Source organism: Lentinus tigrinus, assembly GCF_003813185.1.
Source record: "Lentinus tigrinus ALCF2SS1-7 unplaced genomic scaffold L226scaffold_51, whole genome shotgun sequence".
NCBI lineage: Eukaryota > Fungi > Basidiomycota > Agaricomycetes > Polyporales > Polyporaceae > Lentinus > Lentinus tigrinus.
In genome coordinates this window covers 27,682-40,953 of record NW_027137960.1, presented here as the reverse complement: position 1 = coordinate 40,953, position 13,272 = coordinate 27,682, and the positions used below count along the sequence as shown (strand labels likewise).

General features: G+C 56.3%; 3 protein-coding genes across 4 annotated transcripts; 1 reads left to right on the top strand and 2 right to left on the bottom strand.

Annotated features, from left to right (window-relative positions):
* The first annotated feature begins 232 nt into the window (after window positions 1-232).
* L226DRAFT_617055 (uncharacterized protein) lies at window positions 233-3,378 on the top strand. Its single transcript, XM_067686982.1, has 5 exons — window positions 233-405; window positions 581-760; window positions 814-2,071; window positions 2,126-2,325; window positions 2,378-3,378. Exons 2-5 carry the CDS (start codon window positions 614-616, stop codon window positions 3,356-3,358), a joined length of 2,586 nt encoding a protein of 861 aa, XP_067529644.1. The 5' UTR covers window positions 233-405; window positions 581-613; the 3' UTR covers window positions 3,359-3,378.
* A 321-nt stretch (window positions 3,379-3,699) lies between these two features.
* On the bottom strand, window positions 3,700-6,793 carry L226DRAFT_472352 (oligopeptide transporter; the record flags this gene model as incomplete). Its single annotated transcript, XM_067676456.1, has 14 exons — window positions 3,700-4,041; window positions 4,107-4,254; window positions 4,316-4,385; window positions 4,438-4,455; window positions 4,521-4,647; window positions 4,710-4,903; window positions 4,966-5,038; window positions 5,094-5,195; window positions 5,252-5,809; window positions 5,865-5,928; window positions 5,981-6,048; window positions 6,098-6,172; window positions 6,223-6,405; window positions 6,479-6,793. 14 exons carry the CDS (start codon window positions 6,791-6,793, stop codon window positions 3,700-3,702), a joined length of 2,337 nt encoding a protein of 778 aa, XP_067529643.1.
* A 1,702-nt stretch (window positions 6,794-8,495) lies between these two features.
* On the bottom strand, window positions 8,496-12,994 carry L226DRAFT_575854 (uncharacterized protein; the record flags this gene model as incomplete). 2 transcript variants are annotated; one of them, XM_067685263.1, is made up of 8 exons in its annotated part: window positions 8,496-8,570; window positions 8,630-8,661; window positions 8,924-9,065; window positions 9,120-9,254; window positions 9,321-9,699; window positions 10,369-11,216; window positions 11,276-11,472; window positions 11,539-12,994. In XM_067685263.1, 8 exons carry the CDS (start codon window positions 12,992-12,994, stop codon window positions 8,496-8,498), a joined length of 3,264 nt encoding a protein of 1,087 aa, XP_067529641.1. The 2 variants fall into 2 exon arrangements, with proteins under 2 accessions (XP_067529641.1, XP_067529642.1); XM_067685264.1 differs by lacking the exons at window positions 8,496-8,570; window positions 8,630-8,661; window positions 10,369-11,216; window positions 11,276-11,472; window positions 11,539-12,994 and having other exon boundaries at window positions 8,895-9,065; window positions 9,321-9,587.
* Window positions 12,995-13,272: the final 278 nt, after the last annotated feature.

The following is a 13,272-nucleotide window of genomic DNA, read 5'->3' as shown; positions in this document are numbered from 1 at the left end:
AATTTTTCTGCGTTTGATGTGTGCCTTGAGCTATCTATCATTGGATTTAGCGTGTGCAGGCCGAGGCTTTTAGACCATTGCTGCTCTAACCACCAGGGCGCCTCTGCTGATTTGACTTGCCTTATAGGGTCGCGTGGCGCTGTGCCATCAGTCACGCTTACCGCAGCCGGCCCTGGCCCGTGCAAAAAGTTCAACTTGTAGCAGACGGTCATCCTCACCACCCGAGCACAAAGACGTTCCCTTCCACCATTGTTGCCCGATATAGACCTTGATAACGCATCTACTTTGACGAAGTCGCAACGCATTCAAACCTCGAAGTCAATTCCTCAGGCGCACAGCCGTAGTCATCTACCACAACCACCGCGAACCCATTCCGCATAAATTCACGACCTCTCCCCCAAACATGTGAGTGGCCGAAGGTAGACGTTGGGAGAGGGTAAGGAAAAAAGGGACCGCCATGGCGCACACCGGCCGGGTCATCCGGTCTGAGCCCGCCCGACCACCTGCTCCACGACTCAAGCCGGGCATGTCTAGTTATAGTCAGTTCAGATCTGACCAAGCCAGTGTCTTGAACAAACAGATCCGCCTTGAGCACGCCGAGAGTGACGAGAACATGGGTCACCATCTCTCCTCCGACTCTTTCATTCCAACTTTCATCCCCGAGCCTGAGGGCAAACCAAAGCGACCACCTACGATGACAAAGAAACTGGCGGATCTCATCGACAATGCTTCGTCCGAGAAACAGATTGCTGCAGCATGGGTGAGTCGCTCCACGTAAACTTCTTCCCCATGCTGTCCTCACCGATCTGCTAGGAGGAGTGGTTGAACCACGCCAAAGGTCCCTGTCCTGGCTATCGCATCGGGCTATCTCAGGACACGAGTGCACTCAAGGATAAGGTGACCGGAGAGAAGGACAAGCAGGGCCTCAAGGTTGATGCCGCTCTGTACAAAGAGGAAGACGTCCCCACCGACGGTCGCCCGTATTGGGAAACCTCCCGGCTGCTGATCGAGTTCAAGCGCGGGGGAGGCCAGCACGATCCCTACGACGACAAGACCGGCGACGGCGCCTCAGAAACGCGTACCGACGTCCGAGGGCAGATCACCACGTACGTCGCCAATGCGTTCTCTCTCCAACATCGCGTCGCCATGTTCTTCCTCCTCGTCAACGGCAACCACCTTCGGGTTACGCGCTGGGATCGTTCCGGCACCGTCTTCACCGAGTCTTTCAAATACACTCAGGAACGCATCCGTCTCCGTAACGTCCTCTGGAACTTCTCGCGACTCGACGCCGGGAAACAAGGCTTTGATACTACTGCCATCCTCCTGATTCCAGGCAGCGAAGAGTACGAGTTCATGGACAAACTCACGCGAGACGTCGACGGCACCGACATCTCCGAAGTCGAGGGTACCATCGTTACGAAGGCGCAGGAGCACTACACGTTCCGCTTCGTCAGGGAGGCCTTTGCGAAGTCTATAGCAAAAGGCATTCCTCGTTACTGCCTGACAGTGCCTGTGGGGAACAAAGAGCACCATTTTCTCGTTGGGAAGGCAACTTTCACTGCAACTGGCATGACCGGGCGCGGCACGCGCGGTTTTATTGCATGGGACGTCAGCAGGAAGCGGTTCGCGTTCCTCAAGGATGCCTGGCGCGCCAACTACCAGAACGTCGCGACCGAAGGGCGAGTTTTGCGCGACCTTCGCAGCACTGGGGTCGAGAACACTCCTACGTATGTCTGCGACGCTGAGCTCCCGGATGTGACCAAAACTCCGTTCATTGCTTATCGGGAGCAGCCCGTGTCCGGGAGCGGCCAGTCCCAGGCTAGCGGATCGGGAGCAAGCAAGAAGCGTAAGAAGACTCCCTGCCGCAACACTTCGTCGAAGGCGTCGGTGCTCCCCGATGTCGATGTCCCGATCACCCCTCGACAACCTACTCTAGAAGACTTCAAGCAGGAGAGGAACGTCACCCGTTACTTCCGACACTATCGTGTTGTGGTCGAGGAGGTCTGCCTCGGGCTCGAGCACTTCACGACGGGGAAGCAGCTGATCTCGATCATGCGCGACTGTGTCAAAGGTACGCCTTTGTTCAATCGTGTGCGAATTCCCTTGACTGACATCATCCACGTAGCTCATGAGGGCGCAGCAACGAAGACGAAGATTCTGCACCGCGACATCAGCTCCAACAATATTCTGATCTGCCCGAGAGTTGAACCCGACGAGAAGGGCGTACTGCGTGTGAAGTGGAGGGGGATGCTCGCCGACTGGGAGCTGTCGAAGCCGATCGCCGGTGAAGACGATGTTGAGACGGCTCGCCAAGTTGTTCGGACGGTAAGCGTGGTTTTTCTGCCGCACACGAATACCGCTCACACGGACTTCATAGGGCACTTGGCAGTACGCATCTGCGTATATCCTCGACAACCCCGAGAAGCCTGTCCAGATCGCGGATGAGATCGAATCCTTTTACCATGTCACGCTTCACAACGCCCTCCGCTACCTCCGCCATACCTGCAAGAGCCTCCAGTACACCATGTTCGACTACTTCGACCAGTACTCGTTTGAAGAAGGGCAGTATCGTTGTGGCTCGAACAAGCGTGACGCCGTGGTGATGGGTGTGCTCCCACGGTCGGGCCCGGGTGCTTACTGCTTCCTCGGCGACGACGGCCTTCGGAAGAGTCAACCTATCAACGTGGTTTTTACCGCCATGTTACGATGGTTCAAAGCCCGTTACAAGATGTTGTTGGAGACTCCTGACTGGAAAACCGAAGACGCGGAGATGCTTCAGAAGCTAGACGAAGTCGCGGAGGATGAGGCAGCTGGCGAGCAAGGAGACAAGGAACAGGGGACCACGCAGGAAAAGGAGAAACGCGCTGCTGATTCACTCGCGGTCGACAGTGATGCCAAGTTTCTCAACAGCCATACCAAGCTCCTCAGTTTGTTCGATTCGGCCTTGAGCTCGAAGTTTCAATGGCCCACAGGCGACGTAGTCGGCGACCAGCTGAAGGATGAGCCAAGCAAGAGCGACGAGGAGGTCAACGACGAGATCGGGAACTCTCATGAGTCTGGAGCCGGCGACAGTAACGAGAACGGCGCGGACGAGCCGGATGCCGATGAGCCCAAGGCCAAGCGTCAACGAAGTCGCGCTAACACGAAGGGGAAGCAGCGCGTGAGCAAGCAGAAGCCCATTGAGGAGGAGGAGGAACCCATTGAGGAGGAGCCTCCTGAGGAGCGCATGGACGAGAAGACCGCGGAGGGCAGCAGGCGCACAGTGCGGCGCACTCGTGGGACCCGCACATCCCGCACGACTCGCGGTTCTAGTTCACGTTCCACGTCAATGTACAATCTCAGACGTAGTAGAGGGTAGCATTTTGTATCATACTAGTCGATTCGTATCGTATTCTCGCATCGAAACCTGCCTCTTTATGCTTGTGCGAGTCATTCTGCGCTTGATGTATCCCCGAACAGGCCGCCGATCCACTGAAGAGAGATGTCGCAATTGCAGGTTGTATTCACGTCGTATGGCTCGGAGAAACGTGTCATCTTCATTGCTACTCGTAACAGGAACATCGGACAGCGTATCGTACACCGTAAATCCCCTCACCAAACCTACACACCAGAACGACAGCAGCAAACACAAAGTACCGGAGAGAGAGAGAGATCTGAGACTAATGCTACAACCAGACGATCCAAAGCACAATTCGAACTCTAATCCAGCGCCCCGTTCCCATTGCAATAGTCGACATTCCCCTGCACCGGGTTGCCCGCCCACGCCGGGAACGGCTTCGGCACCCCGGACGCACCAAACACGGCGAACGAGAGGATGAAGATCATGACCTGCGCCCCGCCGTCGAGCGCGCCCCCGAGGATGTAGTTGTACTTCTTGAACCAGCCGGGGTGGTAGCGGCGCAGCCACAGCTGGGACACGAGCCCGACGAGGAAGCTGGAGAGGATCGTCGAGTTGCTGCCGGCGGACATCCACGCGGAGTACATGTAGATAATGGGCAGGATGACGGAGTCGACTCTGATGCCGCCAATCACAGGCCATCTCTGTAGAAATTTGTGGGTCTGACGTTGAGCGATGGAGGCAGCTCGAAGGAATAGGGGATACAAACCTTCGAAATTGCCCACTGGAATGCGGTTGGGATCATGCCGAAGAGGAGACCGAGGGGGATCCAGATATAGGGTCCGTGGGGACCGTAGAGCTGCTTAGCGAGCGACCAGGTGACGGCGGCGCTGTTGAGGCTCTGAACTTCCTGACCACTACAAGACGGTCAATACAGTTGAAATCTTCCGAAAGAAAAAAGTTTATGAGAGTACGTACCTCCAGACATTCGTGCCATGAGGATCGAGTAGGATCTCACGCTGGGCATCCACGACTGAGACCATCACCACTGCGGAACGCTATCAGTGCATGGACAATGGTCTTTTGTGCTGAATGCTCACCGTAGTTAATAAGCGCACCTACACGGAAACAGGATGACTATCAACGATACAAGCAACTTGGACAAGAAAACATTGCTGCTTACCCAACAAAGTTCCCCAGATTTGCGTCAGGAACATCGCACGAGGAGGGATCTTGAGGTACTGGCCCATCTTGAGATCCGACGCCAATCCGATGGACGTCGAGACGACGTCGTGGCTCCACATCGAGAACTGGAGGCATCCGTTAGTTTATCAGTCGGTAAAGGTTGGAACGCGGCACGCAGGCTACATACGTAGAGGTTGGCGACGGGCTTCCCGGGGTTGACCGCGCCAGCGACCATCTTCATGAGTTGGTTGGTGGCGATGCCGTTCCCCATCCGGGCGTAGAGCAAAGTCGAGAACGGCGTGATGAACGCGCCGAGGAGAAGCGAGATGATGTATGCCCACCAAGGCAGGGTGGTCTGCCCCTTGAACACGACGATGAGACCTGCAAGTTCGCCGAGTCGAATCGTTAGACACAGATAGTCTGTCTGGCACGGAGCGAGGTACCTGCGAAGAAGGCAAGGACCAGCAGGATGATGTACCACCACCACGGAACCTCCTTGTAGTTCTTGTTCAGAACCTGCAGCGTATACTCGTGAATACGAGTTCTGGGTCGATGTAGTGATAGGACCCACCTGCCAGTGGGGATCCGGCTGTGTCTTCGTACGCGCCTGCTTGAAAGAGTCGTATACGTACGGAGTCCAGAAGAAGAGGCAGTGCGCAATGAGACCCCCGATCTATCAACGGGAGTGATATGAGCCAGGAGACATCTAGCACGCAGTACTCTACATACCGCGAGGTTGGCAGTAAGGTTCGCATAGGCATTAGACCCGGTGAGCGCAGGCAGGCCAACGATGTCGAGCGCAGTCTGGTTGAGCGAGAACGTGTCGCCGAACACGGCCTTCTGGTCATATCTGGTGCCGTTCTGCGAGTACAGCGACGTCGAGAGCATCGGGAACATCTTCGAGTTCCACCCATTGGAGTAGTAAATCGCCATGATGATCACGTAGCACAGCCCGTAGCCGATCCACGAATTTACCTGCTGCACGAGTGGGAGGCTGACGAAAGTCGAGCCAATGTACTGCCAGTCGAGGGAGATGCTGAGGAAGCCCAGACCTTCGTTGCCGTTCGTGCCCCCGAAGAGATTCGTGATGACGTCCTGGGCGGCGCTCCCCACGTGCTGGGTCGACAGGCAGACAACGTTGATACCGTTCAGGAGTGGGAAGATGTACGACGGGAAGACTTCGAAGCAGAACATCCCGGTGAAGGCCGTCCAGAAGAACTTGAGACGCTTGTGGTTCTCCTTGGTGTCGAAGTGGAGAGCTTGGAAAATAGACACGGTGGGCAGGTTCTGCGAGGATTCATCCATTGTCAGATGTACCATGGTCTACGATCGTAGCACTTACAGCCCAGTAGACCATCTCGGAGGGATACACGGTGAGTGGACGGAGGAGTCCGACCAAGCCGTATCTGTCCGGGACGTACGTGAGCGAGATTAGGAGCAACGGACAAGCTGTCGTACCCGAAGCATGCTGTAGAAAATGTCGCAAGTACAGCAGTCGTAGCTTCGACGTTGGTTTCATAGTAGAGCTGGAGGGGTGGTCAGCACGTGTGGACTCGGGATTACTGCGGTACTTACACGCTGAACGGCGAAGTTCATGACAGCGGTACTTCCATACGCCGCCGTAGAAGCAATAAGGGATGAGATAACATGCTGCATTCCTATCAGCACAACGTCAGACGACTAGACAGAATGCATTGTACCTCCTTGATACGGAACTCCCCAGGGTTGATGAAGTCGATGACCCCAGCCAAACGTGCGAACCGGGTGCCCTCCACCAATTCCTTACGAGGGAGGTACTTCGCCCAAGCGATTCCGACACTGTATATCAGAAGGAGGAGAAACACTGTCGACACCGACATCTGGACCGGCTTGAACAGGTAAATCTGTATAGTCCATGTGACGTCAGTGAGAAAAGTGTCCAAGGCGCGATAACAGACCGTATGCACGCCTGCGCACCTGACAGAGAGCAGCTCCGAGTCCGGCAAATACAGTTCCGAGGAAGAGCGACCGGAATGTCAGCGCGGGGTCGCCGTCATCCCGCACGTCGATGAGATAGCGCGAGACGTCCCGCCCCGAGGTAATGACCGGCTCGCCATTCACGTACTGGACATCGTCGTCATCGTACGCGGAGCCCTGCTCGACTTTGTGGCCGATGGAGGAGTCCGAGCTGAGTCGCTTCTCGAAGACTTTCTTCTCGTCGATGGACTCTGCGGGAGAGGAAGGAGCAGCGGGCAGCTGGGGCAGCTGGTCGATGCCGTCGTGAGGAGCCATGGACGGGAGAGACTGGCGAGGGGCGTGCAGCTATAGCCAAGCACAGGGTACCGCTGAGCTGAAGGGCGAGAGTGCCTGCTCTGACGGAGCCGTCAAATATACTCGAGACTCCATGGGCAGCGGGGCGGATAAGGAGCAGAGACTAATACGACATGGAGCTGGCGCTTTGTGCAATTCTCTGGAACCATGCGGCATCACGGAGCCTCAAGGAACCGTGGCTCGGCCGTGCCTAAGGCGAATGCTGGCGAAAGAGCCCAAAGGTCAGCGAGATTGCAGCGAGAAGGCAGGGATCTTCCCATGCGCACCTCTTCTCAGAGATTGCGCCATTCTGAGTGGAAGTGCACAAACGACACCTTCCACATGGTCGCTGCTCATCAGATCTCTTCCGACTACTCCATCGAGATAGAGTTCTTGGCGTCGGCTAGCCACAACTGGGTTATGTCTACTAGCTAAGCTCGCGGTGAGCGAGGGAAGGTGGGGAAGTGGCTGAGGGTGGATGAGTTTCTCCGAAAAAGGAAGACCGTGTTGGAGAAATGATTAGCCAAGCTGTTCACCTTCCTCCTGAAACATTCCCCGCCAACCCCGGAGAGTGATGGCACCGCCAGAGCGAACGGTGGCTAGCGCTTCCTGCCATGAGTGACATCTCGCGTGCTTTCCCGTCGTTCCTGGCCACCGCGGCCAGCTCGAGTACGCTCCGATTATCCAGGATGTAGTGTTTCGTTCGGGTAGAGAGTAGACAATCTTGGACTCTTGGTACCCTGATCCGACACTGCAGGGCCACGCGATACAGCAGCCCGCTCTGTATGATGGGCGGGGAAGGGAAGACCTCCGGAGCTTAGTTATGCATGTGGCAGGCCAGATGCTTCGGTGTCGCGGACGCTTTGGAAAGACCGTCAGCTAGTTTCTGTTCTTATCGTTCAATTCAGTATGCAACTGATACCTTTGTCGATGCGATTCCTTGATGCACCTGTAGTCTGGGCCCTCCCTCCTCGCCGCGATTGAACAGTGACTACACACCCGACTTCCTTGTCATTGCAACAACGCTGTCAGAGCCACCGACACTCCCATCCATTATGTTCAGAGCAAGGGTGCTATGTCGGTTTTCACATCCATGAGTGATCATCGGAGAAGCTAAGCTGACGGGACGGGAGAAGATCGAAAGACGCCCGCAGTCGGTCCGCTGCAAAGATGCCGAGTCGGGCCGGTGGTTGCCGCAGGCTCGGGCATGTCGGCCTGAGCCTCTTTGCTCAAGATTTTCTTTCGTCCAGGTCAAGGCACACACAGCCTAGTTATGTCGCAGGTATGGATTAGAAGCTAACCTGTCCTTAGATGCACGTACACTGCCAAGAGGAGACGACACGCCCATTCACAGTACTCAGTATCGCCCATGTCTATCCCACATGCAAAGGTCGCCGCCGCCTTATCGCCGCCATCTCAATTCGAACGAACGTCCGACGGTACACCTGGTGACATGTAGTGGATTGAAGACCTCTTGTTTAAGAGTCACTAGCCACCAGCACGTTGTCGAGCACGCCTTTGACTAGAGGTCATTGATGGGAGTGACGTTGAGAGCTCGAACCGCGTCCTGCGCGCAGGACGCGGTACTCCTGCGCGGACTTACTAAACGCGTGTCTGGGCCGTGGCTAATTGGACGACACGCTAAGAGACTGGCACCCAATGCATGCTGGTGAGATCGGAGGACTTATCGCGAGCCCGGACTAGCGTAGTGCTGTTTACCCCTGCGCTCGACGTCGACCTCTGGTTGAGCCGACCCTGTCTGCGAAAAACACGCTATGAGTCGGTATATGCGCTCAGCAAGTAGGAGGTACGACTCACCGAGACCAAGGACGGATTGCCCTGAATAGACTCTGTGGAACAAGGGGTGAGCATCGTCGACTTACTAATGTACGCGCAGATCGGCAGCTAAGACGGAGGTGGAGACGAAGAAGGTGCATCAAATAAAGTTTAGTGCGGTACAGTAGTGCAGAGTGGGGATAGTCCGACATTCCAAGGTCCAATAGTGATGAGTACAATACAATAGAGGGTATCAAGCTGGCGGAGAAGGATATTTAACGGAGATTCAAAGGTAATGTAGACATCGTCACAGCTGGCACAGAGGCCGGAACGCACGTGGGTCTATCTCGAGGACAGGGACCCACTTCGAGACGTAGCCTTTGACCTCCACGACGGACGTCACGTATATATGCTTAAACGTGATCTGCTTCAGACCAATAGCCCACTCGGGTTCGCGACACTCGATCTGTCTGCAATTCTGCATACAAGAGTTCGTCAGTAGGGGTCCGGATGGCGCAAGAACTTGGCATACTGTGATCTTCAGGACCCAGTCTGTGAGGGCCTGGCAGACAAGGTCGAGCACGTCGACTTTTGTGAAGGCTCGCTGGCCGGCGGCGACGGGTGCCGGCAGGTCGAGATAGCACGTCCGGGGATCGTATCCAGGCCACTACCGCACAGAGTAATTAGTTCGAGGTAGGCCATAGTCGGATGCAGCGCGCAGTAAGGCACTTACGTGGTTCTGGAACAGGAACTGGTCCTCGCTCGACAACAGCTCATCGAGGGGTTCATGGGGATCGTCGATTCCTAGGGACGTCTTGCCCCTCTCCGCGAGCTTCGCCCAGTCGCCCAGCGAGATCCCTCTACACCCCTGGGAGTTGAACGCGATTCGGTTGGAGACACACGCGTCTGAGAAGGGAAGGGGTACAGCGACGCGCGGGGTGACGCGTGCACGTGATGAATACGGACGCGCCGGGGAACTCGAGCCTGTCGAGGCGACCATCACCTGGTGGGTCGGTGGCGAACGATCCGGGAGCGCAGACGTCGGGATTGAACGAGTGGTAGATGGCGGCGACGGTGAATTCCGTTGTTTTGAGTCCACCACATGGGATGTGCTAGGTTTCGTTTGAATACATGTTCGTTGTGGCGCATCGGAGGCCTGAGCCACTGCCGCGAGTTTTTGGCGTGGGTTGGCCGGGACGGCGTGCACGTTTCGACCAGAGCAAACTCGAAAGCCGCTCTCTGACGAAAGGACGCTCGAAAGCAGCCATGGAGGGTAGCATGCGAGGTAAACCCGGTACTGTGGCATGGAGTCGAGACAAAGACAAGGACTCGGAAGGCTAGTGTGGCGCGAGATGATTGTGGTTGGTAGTAGAGATGGGCGGGAGGGCGTGCGCCGGTGCTGATGTTTATATGGCGCGAGCTGTTGATGGGAAGCTGCAGCGCAAGACTGCAGCTGAAAGCGCATGAAGCGTCAAAGGGGCGGTCAACGTCGACCAAGGGGGAACAAAAGCGGCGGGGTTCGGTGGCCACAACCAAGAGAAGGGCGCTACTCTCGTTGCCGAGTCCTTCCGCCCGCTATCCTTGGTAGCTGCGCGCGAAGAGTTAAACGAGGGCGGCGGTATCACAAGGAGCGGGAGACGTCATGATCATAGTCGCAGTGAAGATGCTGTAACTCTGGTCACGGGAAACGTGAAAACGTTAACGCAATTTGTTCCAAGACACATCGCATGTACACTACAGGATAAATTACATATAAGATAGCACGTTACTATTATACCTACGCACCACGCCGCCGACGCTTCGCAGGCCGTTCATCTGGAGCCGGTGCAGACGGACGCGCAGCTCGCGGAGGGTTGCGGCGAACCGGTTCAGGCGGACGAGCAGCTCGCGGAGGGTTGCGGCGACGCTTTTTTGGGTTAATCTTCTCGACCTTCTTCTGCTCGCGTTTCGCCGGGGCTCTACCAGTGTTGATTTTCATGCGTCGGGCTTGTTCATCCGGTCTGTTGTTCATGAATCTGTCTCCGACGTAGTCGTTCGTCGGCCACGGCTCCTTGAACGCGTCGTCGAACAGCTGCAGCACCGCGCTGTGGTCCTTCAGTCGTCTCGCCAAGTTCGACGCCCTTGTCATCGGGGGATACTGCGGGGTAGGCCTGAAGACAAATTCACAGGAACTGGAGGCTTCGCTCGTCTTCTCGTCTGCGGATTCACGCGGCCAGGGTCTCATATCAGGATGTTCAACAAACATCTCGCGTCGAGGACCCTCCCTCGTAAAGAGCCACTGCGCATGAAATAACCAGAGGAAATCGTGGAAGAGGATTTGCAGGGGCGTGCGGATGTCGTTCGGAACCCAATCCGGATCCTTGAGGGGCAGCTCGTTGAAGTCGAGAATGTTGTGGGACGAGTAGTCCGCAAAGACATAGCCACCACCCAGCATGGGCTCCTTGCGAATAGCCCCGGAGTGCGCCGGCAAGAGCAACCTGTCCCACTCTGAGAATTTATCGACGTTGCTCCGTAGGAAACGGACAGCGAGGTATAGGAGGACATAGAGAAATGACTCGAGTTCGTCGGATATGGTCAGTGTCTTGCTGGTCTTCTCATGATAGGCATGTGACACATATTTCCAAGTGCGCTAAGAGAGGTCCAGGTCAGGATACAGGTTGATGTTAATAGTGAGAGCGAAACGCGCACCAAGTACGTCATACGGAATGGGAGGGGAAGCTTCTCGCCCACTCGCCGGTTTAGTTCCCAATCAATTAGCATACCCAACCATCGGATCGTATGCTTCCCTGTTTCCGCCGAAACCTCGACCTTGGGGCATATCATAATGTTTGAGTCACTGATGTCGCAGTGCAGACGGCCCAGCACTTCAACAGCTCGGGAGTGGGCTGATGGTGAGGAAGTGAGCGTTGAGCGTTGCATTCTGTGAGTTTGGGTACATGTCGAGCACTCACCGTATATGCAGTCACGGATGGCTGACACGAGCTGCCGTCCGGTCTTGAAGGCGCAATCATCGATCGCAATGCAAATTTCCGAGACGACCATGCGGTAGTGGCTCAACTCGTCGATCTCCTCTCCCTCCGGATCGGCCCAGTAGACCTCCTTGTCCTCGTCCTCGTCCTCATCTTCATCCCCAGAGTTCATATGAGGAGCTCCGTCTGCTGGCATATCTTCACGTTTCTTGTACTGCGGCGCCACCGTCTTTAAGCCCGGCAGCTCCGTTTCGCAGATCAGCGTTGGCACATTGAACACGCCCGCCTCGTTGAGTCGCCTCAGCACCAGACCCTCACGCTCGGATAGTTGCTCCGCGTCGACGTCCGTGAACCGCCAAGCGTCTTTCAGAAAGACAAGTTTCTCTGTCGCACAGTCGACCGCAATATAGACGCGCCCGTTGCGGGTATCCACCCTCATGGACAACGGATTGTGGTAAGCAAACGGCGGGCCGACAAGGAAACTGCGCACGCTGCCATCTTCGAGGGGCACAGAGAGCTTCCACCGGGGGCTAATACCGACGAACGGATGCCTCTCCCAGTTGTGCAGGCAATCGTCTAGCTGAGCGCGGACGTACGCGAACTCGCGCGCGGGGTCGTCCGGGTTTCCATCGATGACTACGCCCTCCTCGTACGGAAAATCATCTGCGCGCGGCATCGAAACTCGCTCCAAGAGTCTATCCTCCTCCGAGCCCGGGAGCACTGGAGTCGCAGTGGGGTCCATCCCGAGCTGAGAGTCACTCAGCATCGAGAGGCGCCAGAATACCTCCGCGAGGGCAGCGGGGTCCTTGATGAAGTCGAACTTGCGCGAGAACACCGTACCTGAGCGGTCCCAGCGCGAGAGGCGGAGAGTAGACTCGTGCACGATGAGCACATACGCGGCGGTGAGAATTTGCAGAGTAAAGCCCTCCTCGACACGGGCGTTGATGACGAGCCTGGTAAACTGGCGGTAGTGCGCGTGCTCCGGCACCCAGTTGTCCTCCTCCAAACCCAGGAAAGGGTCTTGGCGGCAGAAGTGAATGCGAACGCGCGGACGCGCCCACTGGGGTCGATGGTCTTCGAGGGGTTCGATGTAACCCCACCTGTCATCGCCCTCTGCGTCAAATGGGGGAGAGAGGGACAGTTGTAAGCCTGGAGCGAGCCTGAAATCATGGACCAGTTTGGCCTTCCCGGTAGGCGGAGGGAATGAGGTGGTTAGCAAACCATCCATGGGTAGCAACATAATGTGCAGGCTTACGAAAGCTTCAGCCGGGGGCTTTCCTCCTGACGACGTCATTATCTCCTTAGTAGCAACTACGAATTTTCGGAGCTTGTGCTGATTCCCCCTGATCCTGTAGTGCGGGGAGTCGGGAGCGGGGACCGGCCAGAAGTCGTTGAGGAACCGTTTATGGGGGATACGTATGTTCTTGTTGAATGACATGCCGAGGATGGGTCCAATAAGGGGCTGAAGGACTGATAGTAGCGCAATGGAGATGTTCGAGGGTTATTCAGGTCAAGATGAGGGGCAGTAGTAGCTGGTGGTGGTGGGGGGGGGATGGTAAATGCTAGAGACTGAAGAGACGCGCAGGTCTGGTCCCAGCGTACCCCAGCGCCCCGTGCAACAACTATCAGCGAACAATTGTCCGACCAAGAAGGCTACGGTGTCCCGACACGCGTACGCGGAATCTGCGACGGCCAAAACCGTCTAACAAAGGACCG